The sequence below is a fragment of the Silurus meridionalis genome, chromosome 11, assembly GCF_014805685.1.
Source record: "Silurus meridionalis isolate SWU-2019-XX chromosome 11, ASM1480568v1, whole genome shotgun sequence".
Lineage (NCBI taxonomy): Eukaryota > Metazoa > Chordata > Actinopteri > Siluriformes > Siluridae > Silurus > Silurus meridionalis.
The window spans coordinates 15,339,220-15,355,264 of NC_060894.1; the positions used below are offsets into that span (position 1 = coordinate 15,339,220).

A 16,045-nucleotide genomic window follows, 5' to 3' on the forward strand; every position below is an offset into this window, starting at 1 on the left:
TTGTTAATATTGACTGTTTTCAAGAGTGTTCAATTCTGAAAATACTGCACATAAAGCTAAATTGTTCATGTATATAGACACTGGATTCAGTATTTTGAAGTCCATATATTTAAGAATTATTCATTACATGATAGGCTCTAAATCGACTAAATAATTTATGGAAATAAGTGCTGAGTAAACTACCATGTTTTTGGAAATTAAGCTATAAATGAAGTAATATGTTTTGTGGATTTTGTAAAAATGTTTCCCCAAGTGTTCATACTACTGCAGTCAGCAACAGCTATCTGAAAAAATACAGTAACCTAAAATGTTGGAATTACAGAGTAATGTGCAGATGGCCTATAGCAATGCTGATGCAGCAGAAAGTTGTGATGGTGTTATTGAACCAAAATGTACAGCTCATCCTTCATATTGGAATTATTAGTAAAATAAATGAAATCCAATTCAAAGCCTAGTGTTACTGTAAGGCAGTATGAATAAAAACAAATCTGTGTAGATGATGTACACATTGCTGGCTCCAACTTGAGTGACGGATTTCAAAGCAACCAATTGTATGAAGCTGTGTGCAAAAACATTACCTCATCTTCAGGTTTCCCAGGGACCGGAGGTGGAACAATATCGAGAAATTATACTTAACTGAAAGTATTATCTAGATGTGTATATGTGCCAAAGATGCCAGTTACACATTCAAATAATATTATAAAATATACTTTTATATATTTTATATAATTTACTCAAGTACTTAAATGTTTAAGATTGTAGAAAGTGTGCAGTTTTGCCTGAGAACATCATTTAGTCTTGTAGGTTTGATTGTCCTAGCATCACTAATGCCACATAGTTAGCTTATGAATTATTAAGAACAACATTATATAATAGAATAAAAAAGTATAGTAAAATAAAAATATAAAATTTACATAACTAAATAGCTTAGCTGGAATTTCTAAACAATGCATATTCATTACTGAAATCGATGCTAGTCTAACCTGACATTAGCAAAGATACCAGGTTCAAAATTTGTAACTGATAACTTATCTTAGCATTTGCTTGATCAAGTTTGATGGCATTCGAGCCTTCTAGAGAGGCAAATGGGACACCAGATTAGGACCTGGAATACATATCCCAGGGTTGCAGTGACTTACACATTTATAAATGTAAATTAATCTAGTGTTAATAACACTGTGTAAAATTTTAAGGTTGCAGCAGATGAGGAATTAGCAATTATTAGATGCAAAACTATGTCTTATTAATAAATAGCATACGGTTATTGTCTTTTGAAGAGAAAAAGCAACTTTTTTGTGTCCTAATGGGCACTTTGAGGGTCTAAATAAAACATTTTGGTGTAAAAATTGTGTACACGTAGTAAAGAAAAGTACATTTCCTTAACTATTTTCTATCCATGCCCACAAGAGATATAGGAACTAATGGTCTGAATAAATATGTAAATAAAGCAAAGAAACAGCCTTTCAAGCATACAATGGTGATATACCAGAAATCATTTTATACATGTGGAATTACAAATGTGTATGGGAACCTTCTTTAGTATTTGCTGAACAACTTCCCATAGGAAAAAACGTAACATAAGACAAATTCCATTCCACACCACAAATAAATTCTCTGTTTGAAGCACATAAGCACTGAGTGCATTTCACACTGCACAAATATGAGAACTATTTGACAGCAGTGCTGTCTCACGGGTTCTTATTCAGCAAAAATGTATCACGCTGCTTTAAGATGAGGCCTGTGACTAAATAAAAAAGTTTACCAGACTTAAAGAAAGCTGTTTACATAATGGTGAGTTTATATCGATAGGAGAATGCTGAGGACAGAGCCGCCAGGTAGGAGAAAAAGAGGAAGGCCGATGAGGAGGTTTATGGATGTGGTGAAGGAAGACATGCAGGTAGTTTGTTTGAAAGAGGCAGATGTAGAGGACAGGGGGGTATGGAGCCGGATGATCCACTGTGGGAGAAGACGAAAGAAGAAGAAGAAGTTAACATGGTGGTGAGTTCTATTGTGAGGGTGATTTTAAAGCTAGTTCAAGGAGTTTACTCAGTTGCTCAGTCCATGTAATTTGAACAATAAAAAAAAGCTTAACAATCAAATGCAGATGATGGTTAACAGTCTTTCAAATGCAAAATTTCAGCATTCTGCAAGACAGTTTATCCAATCTTCCCCAGTTACACCTGCAGTGGTCAATGACCATGCACATGAGTAGAGTTTGATAAACCAGGCTTTCATGTCAACGAGCCTCCACTTTAGAAATTTGTTCATTGACTGAAGGACATTGTCAGGATTAGGGCCGGTTTCCAGTGGTGGGTCGTGCATTTCACATCTAGGCCTTCGGTGGTGCCCTACCTGAATCAGTTCACCTCTTAATACCATCATTATGACCCACCGCTATAGAAACCATCAATATTATACAAAAAAAGCAGTATAACAGAGTGCCGCATCACAGACAGGTATCTCATGCAGCGAGAATGGATGTCATACTAAAGCAAAAATACCTAATCAACATTCAATTCAACTAGTCTCCTTTCACTACAGCCACATCTGTGCTGCCTGCATACACCATCGCTAGCAGAAGCATCAATATTTACCTCATTAAATGACTCTGGGTTTTCAGTGTTTTTTCTATACATTATGGTTTTCCTGGGATTTAAAATGAAGGCAGATTGTGTCTTTTTGTGCAAATTCTCCAGGGAAGAAAAAGCTAAAGTATAAATTGTTAATCAAAAAGCTTAATAACTGTTTTGAGCTGTTTTGGCTGACCTTTCCATTTTTTCTTGAAAAGTCCGTCATGTAAATGTCCTTGTAGTAATATATGCAAATGAATCAATTTCTTCTTTGTCTGTCAGTGGAATGACAAAACAGCTATTAAATACATGCAGATAGATTTGAGTTTGTGCAGTTTGCTACAGATGCAGGTGCTATCTCTGACTAGTGTGCCCTCTGACCATCCGGTCATATTATGTAAAAATGCTGACTAGAGTGCCTTCTAGAGTCATCAAGTTGAAATCTGATTGGTTAAAACAACCAGCAGCATGTATTGTAAACTACAGCATGCCCACAGTTTTCACTGTGAAGGCTCCAGACAGACAGATGACCTGTCTGTCTTGCAAAACGTGATGTTATGGCTGAAATCTGATTGGATAGAAATTTTAACCAAAACTTACACAGCTACAGCATTGCACCTGGGAGAAAAGCTGAAATGAAGAGAATAGACTAGGGAATAATTTAAGACATATTAATGGACAAAAATATATTAAAACAGTGATTCTGATAGAGTTTAGGCCAGCAGAGAAGGCCATGATCTTCTGACCTTATGGCCTGCTACTACCTGTTTCTTATTTCACCTAATAAGTGGGTATTCATTTATTTTCACTTTAGAAAGTTTTAAATTATCTATTAAGTTTTAAATTATTAGCACTTGCATTCACCTTCATCTTGTTTCATGACAGACAGATTTTCAAGTACTACAATTGACATCTAAAATGTAATGCTTAGCTAAAGAACCGATGCCCCCAAGAAGCTTCAGCTCAACAAACAGTAACTGTAGGCCTTAAACAAAACATGCAAGCTTACCAAAAATCAATTTCAAATATATGGAGCGAATATCTCCATTATTGTCCATGACTGTGTAGTGTGAAAACGTACAGCTTGCAGGAACACTGAGAGAAATAGAATTCTGGTTCAAGAGTTCTTAGACATACTCCAGCTCTCCTGGTTAAGGGCAAACTCTTGTGGATCTGAAGTATGTGCTTCTGCAGGTAATGTTGTCAGTCTCACTGTCAGAGAGGGAGAAACCAGCTGAGAGAAATGCATGATGCTGCACGTGGGAAGAAATTTAACAGATCACATTTCTGGCATCAAACAGATGCGGCAATAGAGCAGATTTGGATGGAAAATATAGCAAATTTCACACAGCAAATGTTGATCATAAATGGGACTTGAAAAATAATTTAATAGTTCTTAGATACCTGAACCCTAGAAAGCAACCCCTCACAACATTCATAAATTTATTCCTTGGCCTTCCTCTTTTCCTCCGGCCTGCTGGCTCCATGCTCAGCATTCTTTTACCGATATACCCCATGTCTTTCCACTGCACGTGACCAATCGAGCCTCTCACCATGTCTCTAAAACGTCCTACCTGCACAGTCCCTCTAATAAACTCGTTTCTAATCCTGACCATCCTTGTCATGAAAAGAATCTTCAACTCTGCCACCTCCAGCTCCTCCTTCTGTCTTTTTGTCAAAAGTTAATTGCAAAGGAGATGATCAAACCCTAATTCTCTAAATGGTATGAAACATTTACATCGTCTCTTTGTAATTGTCTCACGGTAAGACTTAAACATGTCTTTCAAAAAGCAAGTCTTGAGGTCAGAAGATATACATTGGGTATCCTGTAGCATTTGAGCCCTGCACATTGAACAAGCAATGTATCACATTCTGAGTGTGCTGGACACAAACCTTAAAGAGGAACAGTATGCAGTACTCGATCAGTCTTTTGTAATTAACATAACTTTTGTGACAATTGATTCTTTGTTGCATTCTTTCATGCTCTAGATATGTCCCAGTTGCATAATGCTGATCTATTTCCTGTTTCCATCACATCCATGGAGACATGATTTCTTTCAGCTACACACACTTTTATTTATATTATTACTTAGTCTATATAATGTTTGGAAGAGCTATATGATTTCAGATTGCACCCAAATGCTTGGCTTTGTTTAATTATTAAGACTATTTGATTGAAGTAATCTGAATTAGGCATGCATCCAGGAGTAATACTGAACAATGTAAGTCTATTGCATTTTAATAAAGTCACATGAATGAATGAATGAATGAATGAATGAATGAATGAATTAATTAATTAATTAATTAATTAATTAATTAATATTTATAGGAGCATAAACTGTATACAGTATCCAAGTGGTGCAGTATAAAAGCATTTACCTTTTTCATTTGGCAGACAAACCATATATAGAAAGTTATTTTACAGGTTGAGCATAGGGGATGAGGAGCAATGAACTTTCCCAAGGAACCAACAGTGGCAGCTTGGTTATACCAGAATTCAATAGTGGCTTTGCAGTGTCATGATCTCACCAACCTCTGATCAATTATCCTAGAGTCTTATTCACTCAGCCACTACTGACAGAATTTGAAATATCATCAACTGACTGATTTCTAACAAATCTTCCTTCAGACATATTGTATGTGAGGTGTTTAGCTGCATTGTAATATAGTAAAAGTGGTAGTTAGAAAAGATATCCTGTCTTAAGGTGTCTCGAAGGAAACACATGCGGGAATTCACTGGCAAATTATCAAATTAAGAGAATATTTGGTCACTTTCTAAAAAAAAAAAATGAGGCAGTAAATGCAGAAATAACCCAATAATAATTATGTGAATATTAATTTAATGATAAATAACAACTGGATCCAACAGTTAGAAGAAATTCAAAATCAAACTTTTGTTTTGTCAATTTCAGGAGACAGTCAATGAGCCAGGTGGCATGAGAGATGTGAGAGTTTGCTGAGGGTGTGGGCATGAAGTAGCAGGCCTCAATTTGGCCAAACTGAGGCAGGAGATAAGGCATTAAAGCATTTAGCTTTAGTCTTTGCACCATTATTATTTGCACAAAATAAATTGGACTTGAAAGATTTGCAAAAATCCTCTGAACACTGCTGAAATATATTGCAGACCTGTGGGAAATGCCAGCCGAATGTTACTGTTAAGTTGCCTAACACATACTTTTTACACACAAACATTTAGTTCTTGCTCTGAGAATAAAAGCTGTACTTTTAGAAAAAATTCTCTTCAAGAGCACTTTGGATAGTTGGAAGTTTTCTGCTTTGGGCTTCCTCTGAAAGAGTAGTGCTGTACAAAGAGCAGTTAATTGTTCCCCAAAAAGATAGGCTCAGAAATATTATGGTTTTGCTTCTCTTTTTTTTCCCATCACCAGTCTACATGGAACAGAGGTGCTGGTCTTTACAGTTTTGGTAGAGTATCAGTAATAGGTCACATTGATGTCTGGTCTATAGATATTTAATAATTTCCAGCATAGAGCAGATTTAGTACAGCTTCTGGAAGATAATTGTTCTCCACTACACTTGTGATGTCTTTTTATAGATTTGGTTCAGGTTTCTTTTTCTTCCAAGCAAAATCCAGTTGTTTATGAACGACCACAATGTGGAGATGGATCACTTAGCTTATTATTACTAAGAATATCTCCTTTTTTTTAAAAACATCCTATTTAAAATATATATATATTTATACATATTTCTTAAGCTGTGTATATTATGATGTAGGAAATGTGATAGAGCTTAATAGATAGATAGATGAACGTCACCTTTTTTACTACATTTATTTAGGTATTCTGCTAATAAATCAAAAATCAGTAATCAGTAATTTATTCATTTATTGTTTACTGTTCAATCTTGACTTACTTTGCAATAATCATTAGACTTGTTATGCCATATTTCCTATATTATGAATCATTGCTCAGTCTCATTTCATCTAAGAAAATACATTTCATACATTGTAATCCAACAATTAATATCTTGTTTCTTCCTTGAGTATTGATACAAATGCCATATACATGTGCATACACTGCTTGTTAGCATGCATCTCTCACACTTGCACACACACACACACCCACACACACACACACCCACGCAGATAGAAACGGCACTGCAGCCATGCTGAGTCAGTAAGGTCAACTGAAGCAAGGGCACAAAAATAACAGCTGGCAGCATCTTCCATGGGTGACCTATTGCTATGGTGATGAGAAAGAGGAACATGCCTCGCATACTGTGTGTAATTGTAAAGTGACTACATACACGCAGAGGTGGGAAAACATTCTGCAGAAACAGGAGCGAGCACAGATTCTTTACATAATTCATGTATTCATAATTTTTTACCTCACAGCCAATGGTCTTTTGACACCTGCCTGGTGTTCTGCTTTGCTAGCAAAAAAAAAACACACAAAGAATATTATTTAAAAATGTGCATCTATCATAAAAGGATGGATAAATGAATAAATAATTGGATTGATGCATTGGTGAAAAGACAAAAAGGCAGTCAGATATACAGATACTGTAGATAAAGCAGGCAGACAGATACAATAACAGTACATAATTAGTGACCAAAAGAAATAAGTCATGAATAAGTTGAAAGTGAAACATAATCAATAGAGTTAAAGATGTTTGAGTAAAATACTCTATGCTACACTGCACTGACTGAATTAGATGGCAGGAAAACTCATACGCCATGCATATGTTTGCCTCTGATAACAGAAGGAGCACTGATCATTCCTTACAATGACCCTCCTCTCACTATTACATGCCAAGCTGTTTTTACTCCAGCAGTGCAGGACACTAATCCTCAAACCACATTTCCCCAGCTTAGCACTGTCAACCCGCTGATCCTAGATCAGCTCTTCCTCTCCTTCTAATCATATTCACCAGGATATAAAGGGCAAAAACTGCTCCTGCATCAGCCAACGGACTGTGAGGAGTTTGCATAAACATAGCTGAGTGGACTAAATGGATAAACTGAACCATTAAGTGTGGAAGTTTATGTTAATTTGTAGTAGAAGCTAAGCGTTTGAGAAGTGCGCTTTTGTTCTGGTAGTAATGTCCAAAGCTAACCATTCTCAAAGTTCTAGAATACATAATATATACAGTGGTGGACAGTAACATTTACATTTACATTTGTGCCATTTAGCAGATGCCCTTTGCCCAGAGTGACATACAAAAGTGCTTTGAGTCTCTACCAATAAATAAATCTATAATGGTACGCTAGATTACAATCTTAAAATTAATCAGACTACAACTCGTGATTTCAGGAAGAGGTAGGCCTTCAACCATCGCTTAAAGATAGACAGGGACTCCGCTATTTAGACATCTAATTGAAGTTCTTTAGACCACCTCGGTGCCAGAACAGAGAAGAGCCTTGAAGTGTACTGACCTCTTATTCTGAGAGAAGGTGGTACCAGTCGAGCAGTGCTGAAGGATCTCAGATAGCATGGTGCAGTGCGAGGCGTGATGAGGTCTCTGAGGTAATATGGTGCTGATCCATTTTTGGCCTTGTAGGCAAGCATCAGTGTTTTGAATCTGATACGTGCAGCTACCGGAAGCCAGTGAAGGGAGCGCAGCAGTGGGGTGGTGTGGGAGTACTTGGGCAGGTTGAACACAAGTCATGCAGCTGAGTTTTGGATCATTTGCAGTGGACGAATAGCGTTCAGGGGAAGACCAGCCAGCAGAGAGTTGCAGTAGTCCAGTCTCAAAATGACAAGAACACCTGGGCAGCCTGTGTGGAAGAAATGGTCGAATCCTTCGAATGTTATGGAGAAGAAATCGACAAGAACGAACCACATTAGCAACATGTGAGGAGACAGTTGACTGAAGGGGAGAGCAGAGAGTCATGAAGAGTTATTCGGAGATCTTGACCTGGAAATGAATCACCTGGGATGACCAACAGTTCTTTTTTGCTGGGGATGAGTTTTAATTGATGAACACTCATCCATGAAAATATGTCCGTCAAGCATGTCGAGATCCTAGCAAAAGCTGTGGTAAGGGAAAGAAAAGATGAGTTGAGTGTCATCCTCATGTGAGGATATGACTCCACCAATAGACTGGGTATAGAGGGAGAAAAAAAGGGGACCAAGTACTGAGCCTTTTGGGACACCAGTGGAGCACCATGTTGCCTGGTATGAGCGACCTTCCAGGTAAGAAGCAAACCATTCCCATGCTGACACAATAGTAACAAAGTAAATGTAAATCGCTACTGTACTTAAGTAGCTTTTTCAAGTATCTGTACTTTACTGACGTATAATAAAGTATACTATAATTAAGTATTTTTATTTCAGGAGACTTTTACTTTAACTTCACTACATTTCAAAGTCAAATATCTTTTTTTGTCAACTACATTTTGCTCTAATTGGTCAGGCACGCAGCAAGCCACCAATCACAGTAGAGCGCACGGGCTGTTTAGAACTTGTTTTGAATGACGCGTAGTGTTATCTACCTAGCATGAGCATACACTTCAGCATTAGTTCAACAGTAGGCAGAACATTTTGTAAGGCATAAATGAAAGAAGAAACTCCTGAATCTAACTTGCCACAACACCCATGGCCTTATTTGCTTGATTTTTTTTATTTTTAAGTATTTGTAAAGAAGGTTTTGGGCTCATGATCATTTAATAGATATCAATCGGTGTTTGACTAATTAACATAATTCTAGTTGAGTAAGCAAGAGTCTTACAACAAACATGATAATAGGACATTATAGCCGAAATTAATTAATCAAGGTCCCCTGGTGGTCTAGTGGTTAGGATGTGGCGCTCTCACTGCTGCGGCCCGGGTTCGATCCCCGGTCAGGGAGCCAACCCAAGCCACTCTTAGTGCCGGTCCCAAGCCCGGATAAATGGGGAGGGTTGTGTTAGGAAGGGCATCCAGAGTAAAAACGTACCAAATCAAACATGCGGATGATCCGCTGTGGCGACCCCTAATGGGAGATAGCCGAAATTAATCATAGTACTTTGAATACTTAAGTACATTTGAAGGCAAATACTTTTGTATTTTTACTCAAGCGAAAGTTTAAAGGAAGCACAAGTAATATTTTTTTCTTACTGTATCCTCATTACACATTGTGTACTTCATCTACCACTGAATATATACCATGCTATATAGTTTTTCTTACAAACTGCCACCGATTTGGGAAAAAAACTGTTTTAAGATTTGTATGACAAGAATATAGATACATTTATATATATTTTTTTTTATTTGAAATGTTTTTAAATGAAAATAAAAAGAAGAAAAACTACAATTTGCTATTTAATATTTGATTATTTGAAATTTGCTTCAATAAGTTAAAAATTGTAACATCAACTCAGCTTTGTGTCAGTTTATAAATACATGAATAAAATCAATAAAAAAAAGATAGCCACAAAATCCTCTTTTCAGTGTGAAAGTATAATTCACAGATTGGTAGTGATTTTAAAATTGAAACCACTATGAAATGCTGTTCTTTACAGGTAAATATGTAATATGAAAAGTAGCTGAATTTAACTTGGCATGCATTTAACCCTGATGATGGTGTACTTCTGTGGAGGGTAGTTTTGTGTACCAGTGCTGTAATTTTGTGTAATTGTGTAATTGCATTTAATTACACTAGGTAGGTGGACATCTCAGTGTGATACTGGCAAGGTTGCTAAAGCCCTTGTGCGTCTATGTAAACATAATTTTGTATCTCACATGGGCAAATCTGACCAATTTGATCAAGTGGGGAGATTTTGTATATTTTTTTGCTGGTCAAAAAAAAATTTAAGTTAAAAAAGAGAGCCAAAGGGTTTCCTTTTGGTTGCTTAGGTTATAGCAGAGTTTAGATATTTGTGTGTGTGTGTGTGTGTGTGTGTGTGTGAGAGAGAGAGAGAGAGAGAGAGAGAGAGAGAGAGAGACAAAGAGTGATAATAATTAGGATGACCAAAAGAACTTTGACTCTCTCACCTCTAAATCAGTGTTCATTGTTGTGTTTATCACTATGCACAGACGCGCACACACGCACGCACGCACACTTCTTGGTGAATAACTGCCCCCTGGTATCAGTGTGATAAATGGTCATTCGGGCTGCCTGGAAGCATGCACAACTCTGGATTGCTTCTCTATGGCTACACAGTGACAGATAATAAAATCTGATTTAATACAATTCTATAAATAACAATAATTACATGATAAATAAAAAAAAACAAATCTGCATATAGATTTGTTTAGCAGTAGATTAACAGATCGTACATGTTGTGTCCCACCTCATGAAGATTATGGACCTTCAAAGAAGTAGATGCCGACCTGGCAAATCCTGAACCATCTATAGACGTACCAGCGCCACTTGGATCCCACTTCATGTACACATTGACATTGGACCTCTTTGAATGTTTAAAGGCTCTGGCATGGAAAAGCTGGTGTTGGATCTATGATGATCACAAATGTTGAGCTATTTTACGAGTTGCTTAATAGCTCCTGGTTCCATAATGTCAACTGACTGTATAAAGGACATTACTCATAATCACATACTCCAGTACTCACGATAGTTCTCACTCTCCCGTGTTTTGTATTGTTTTAAGATTTATAATCACACTCCTCTTTGAATCTGGTTCCTCTCTAGGATTCTTCCTTATAACATCTAATGGAGTTTTTCCTTGCCACAGTGCTCCAGGCTGCTCATCAGGGATAAACACACATCATTCACTTTAATTCTTAAATTCTGTTAAGCTGCTATGAGACAATGTCCATTGTGAAAAGCGCTATAGAAATAAACTTGAACTTAAACTTGACCATGTCCCTCTTTATAATATTTCATTGAGCAAAGGTACAATTTGAGATTCAGTTATTCAGATTTTCTTAAAATAATGTGATCCTGTGGTTGTTGTGTGGCTGTGCTGTGATTTTTTTTATTTTGTTTAATCTCTCTCTTAATCAATTAGTGTAAGCCTGGCAGAAATGCGCCCTTCATCACTGCTGCTTTTCTTTGTTCTTAACAGGAATGACCTGCCAGGCTCGCAGCTCGTATGTGGCTAGTGAGATCAAGTGGGGCTACCGCTTCATGCCCGTGCTCACGCTGGAGGATGGCTTCTATGAGGTCGACTACAACAGCTTCCATGAGATCTACGAGACAAACACACCGAGCTGCAGCGCACGCGAGCTGGTCGAGATGAGCGCACGTTCACGCCTGCCCCTCTCCTGGTCGGTGGCAAGCAAACTGAGCCAGCAGGGCCTGCTAGACTCACACAATGACGAGCAGGAGAAAGTGAGCAGAGAGACACAAGAGCAGGAGCGCAACGGTGACATTGCCAACATGGAGAATGAATCCAAAGTGTGAAGTGGAACGAGCAGGGCAGAGCAGAGAGTTCGCTTCCTCTGTCTTCATTACACAAAACCGCATACATTCTCAGACATTTATCAGACATCCTCAACACAAGTGGGCGATATGACAAAATGATAGCACAATACATAAAGACATTTGTACAAAATACAATATATATATATATATATATATATATATATATATATATATATATATATATATATATATATATATATATCAAAGTATATGGGCTAGTAGTAGTCTTGCATTTAAAACCCTTAAAAAAGGAGGGAAAATAATTAGAAAATAATCCTTAGAAAATATTAACATTTTACCATTTACAAAAAAATTAAAACAGAACAAACGTCTTATATCTAATCATCTGCTTCCACGTTTGCAATTGTTATAAAATTTATTGAAATAATTGAAAAATGTCTCAGACAAGTATATTGGGACAATTTGTTATGCGGATATTATATCGTCATATTGCCCAGACATTATCCTCAGTCTTAGTCTCTCTATGGGCCCTGACACACCAAGCTGACAGAAAACCAGCTAGATTGTAGTTTTGAGGTGTTGCTCTTGTTAGCACAGACCAGTCCAATTTAACTTGCTGAATATGGCATGAGAAGCCAATTCAGGGAGAAAGAGATCTCTAACAACAACAAAAAAAACCCAGACAATTATAATCCTAAATTATAAATGTATATTAGCTATTAAAGAAATACACTGGTATCTGTTGTACTATTTGTTCAGTACTGTAGTATGCAATTTGGCACACAATACCAAGACTAATACATAATACTGCCGATATTTCTAAAGATGTGAGCCGATCTTTAATTAGTTTTGGTTGGTGCTCGTTTTTTTCAAATTCTGATTGGTGTTTCACTACGGAGAAGATTCTATGCCAGAAAGCAAACCGATCTAATACACTGGTGGTTCTGCTTTACATTTGTGACACAAGTGCAATGTGCCACGCTAACAAGCAAAACTGTCATTACAATACTCTTACATAGCTTTTTTCTCTTTAGTGAGAAGGGGGATTGCTTTATAAAAAAATGAGGGGGAAAAAGTCTCTTAAGTCGTTATATTTCCTTGCATTTTATATGCCACACTGAAATGCAAACGCTGTCCTGAGTTGCATTTAGGGGTGTGGTTGGCCTGTAAGCATCAAATTCCCAAGGAGTGTCTGCCTCAACCTTTTATACAATAGTTTCTTAGAGCCTTTTTTAGTCTCACTTTAATCACTTTAATCATCAAGATTTTAAAATGATTGCTTATGTGTGATAAAAAACTACTTTGTAAACCAATTACTCATTTTCTCATTACTCATTACTTATTTTCATTAGGATGAACATATTTCAATGAAATTTTTACTGAGTTTGCGTATAGCAACAAAGCTAATGTTCTTTTATTAGTTTAAATGACCAAGTATAGGTTCATAGTTATATTTCATTTGTATCATGCATTAGATATATATATGCATATTCCTCCAGAGTGTATATTTGCACCTGAACACATTGCCCTAAAAGCAAGCGCATGAAGTACGCAGGAATGATGCTCTCCTAAAGAATTGCATGCGTTTTACTGATAAAGCTTGAACCTGCACCCTTGCTGGTAGTGTCTTCAGTGAAGTAAATAATCTGAGTAACATACCTGAACATTTCCAGGAAACTGTTACTTATTCAACTTGCAAAAAGAAGGAATAAGGAGAAAAAAGCAGAGCAGCCATGCCTAGTCACACAATACGTGTGGCAGATGTTTTTTAATTAATGTTAAAACATAAAAATCTGTAATAGAAAGCAACTCTGTGAGTTGTTAGTATTTTAGTCTTATTAACAGTCATGTATTAGTAGATTAGACCATATGCAGGAGGAGAAACAAGAAGCATATAATGGGTGCTTCATTATATCAACAGCAACATTTTAAAATTATGAGGACAGATTGGAGCTATGATTTGATAGTGGTTGCATGTCAGTGTGCCACTGCTGCAATGCAGTGACGTAAGTGAAACGCAGTGTGTTAAGTCTGCATTCAATTCAGAAAACGCCTGCGTGATATTTCTCACCAAAGAGATAAGTGTTGCATGAAGGTTTCTGTTTTCACTGCGGTAAGTTGTCCTCACGTCCTACTGTCTATATACTTCAATCCATGTATTCCCCCAGATGCATGTTTATCTGCCACAGATTCTTCTCCTTGTGTTATGGCCCTAACACTCACACACACACACACACACACTCTGACATCTGTCATTCTCACACACATTTGCGCACAGCTTGGACCTCTTAACACCCAATCCTCTCATTCAAGACATTAAACAATCTCTTTGCCTTCCTGTCTGTCTCTGCTTTGCATAGCTGGACACAACAGTCTGAGATCTGCTCAGGAAAGAGCCCTGAAATTCAGGCAGAGCACACAGCCTCCTGCAAGCCCCTGTATCACTTTTCCACTTCCTTGCTTTCCACGTATCTCGTGCCCCAAAGACACTAAAGTCGGACTAAATCAGAGGCTTGGGCAAACTGCATGGTTTTAAATGATACATTTGTTTTCATTAAGATGAAGAAAAAATGGCATTATTTTCTGATTTTTAATTGAAAGATTAAAAGTTATATATGTATATGAATATATAGATCTATTCTAGGGCATTTACATTTGTATTTTTTGTACATATATTTCAATAATTGTTTTGTTTAAGATGAGTGAGCATTTGACAGATGGCTGTTTGATACTATGTTGATTTGGACCGGGTTTGTATATTATGCCTTTTAGAAGAGGATTTCTTTACCTGCTAGGTTTTCAGAAAAAAAAATTATAATTATATATATATATATATATATATATATATATATATATATATATATATATATATATATATATATATATACACACACGCATGTACAAACCTTACCTGTAGTTAATTTACTCTGTATGATGTGTATATATAAACGATTGTAAGTAGTCGTAGGTGAGGCGCAAATGATCTTTCACTGGATGCAAAAAGCTTTAGCCTGGAGCGTGCAAATGATTTCCATTGGAAGACGTGTTTGGCTCTGACGGTGCATGTCTGCTCTAATATCCCACTAAACCTCAATGTTCACCTCTAAGCCCCCTTTAGATTTCTGTTACTTTCTACAGACACTAAGTACTTCACACCTTTAAACAGAAGGCATGTATGTGCGTGCGTGTGCGAGTGTGCCTCAGGTAGCCTCAGGTGCTGTGTGTGTGTGTAGCTCCCAGTTGACTCATGGTGTGCTGTTTGCACATGTTCTCCCTGAAGACTGAGAAACATTTCCTATTTTAATTGTCATTTGATCATCTAGCAGTCATAAACGAAAACATTTTCCCCTTCAGGCCCCTCAGGTAAACTTCCTCTCAAAAAATAGTATATTTCCAATGTGTAATATTTCAGTACTGCTTCGCAAAACAGTTCTTTGCTGTACATTTCGGAGATTTGGGCATTTACCCCCAGCACTGACAAAACATACTTTTTTTTTTTTTTTTTTTTTAAACAAAGATTTTTTTGAACATGAGCAACCAAAGAGACCAAGCCCTGTATCACTGAAGCAATTTGAGAATGAAATGGAAGCCGTTCTTTTTCTCTTTTTAACAGAAGTTCAGATGAAAATGGTTGAAAAAGATGAAATGGGTTGCATCTGAATGGCTTTATTGGGGTTTTTTTCCCACTGAACAAAATGTAACTCAAGTCTAGCAAAGACAGCCATCACTCCTCCAGGACTTTACTATTGATTTCCAACTTCTTCAAGAAAAGTTTTGTTAACTATTAAACTTTTAAAAGGTGCGTTGAAAAGCAGTGGCATAAAGAAGTGTATTTGCAAATTGTCTGGTGTAATATTAAATATAACCTGCAGCTTGGATTATATGTACAGAGGAATAGCATGCCAAACATAGTGAACGAGAGAAAGCGTTTTGACCTGTTTGAAAAGACAAGTTGTAAAGCTGTTAGTATTTTTAGAATCAGAAAGGCAATGTACACCACCTTAAGTGTACATTATATTTGCTGAAGTGCCCTTTAATCGTGCTCCTTGACAGACTAGGGGACCCCTCTCCATTTAAGCAAGCCATCCAGAGGGGAAAGACCGCTCTTACGCACATACACACACACACACACACACACACACACACACACACACACACACACACATACACACACCCCATGGCTGAGGTTTTAT

General features: G+C 37.0%; 1 protein-coding gene across 1 annotated transcript in view; it reads left to right on the forward strand.

The window, feature by feature from the left end:
• kcnj6 (potassium inwardly rectifying channel subfamily J member 6) overlaps nt 1–12,043 on the forward strand; it is a 60,296-nt gene extending 48,253 nt beyond the window's left edge. Inside the window, exon 3 of the mRNA XM_046861981.1 lies at nt 11,533–12,043. Within this exon, the coding sequence (XP_046717937.1) occupies nt 11,533–11,870 (338 nt within the window). The 3' untranslated portion in view covers nt 11,871–12,043. The remainder of the gene's footprint in view (nt 1–11,532) is intronic.
• The last annotated feature ends 4,002 nt before the right edge of the window (nt 12,044–16,045 follow it).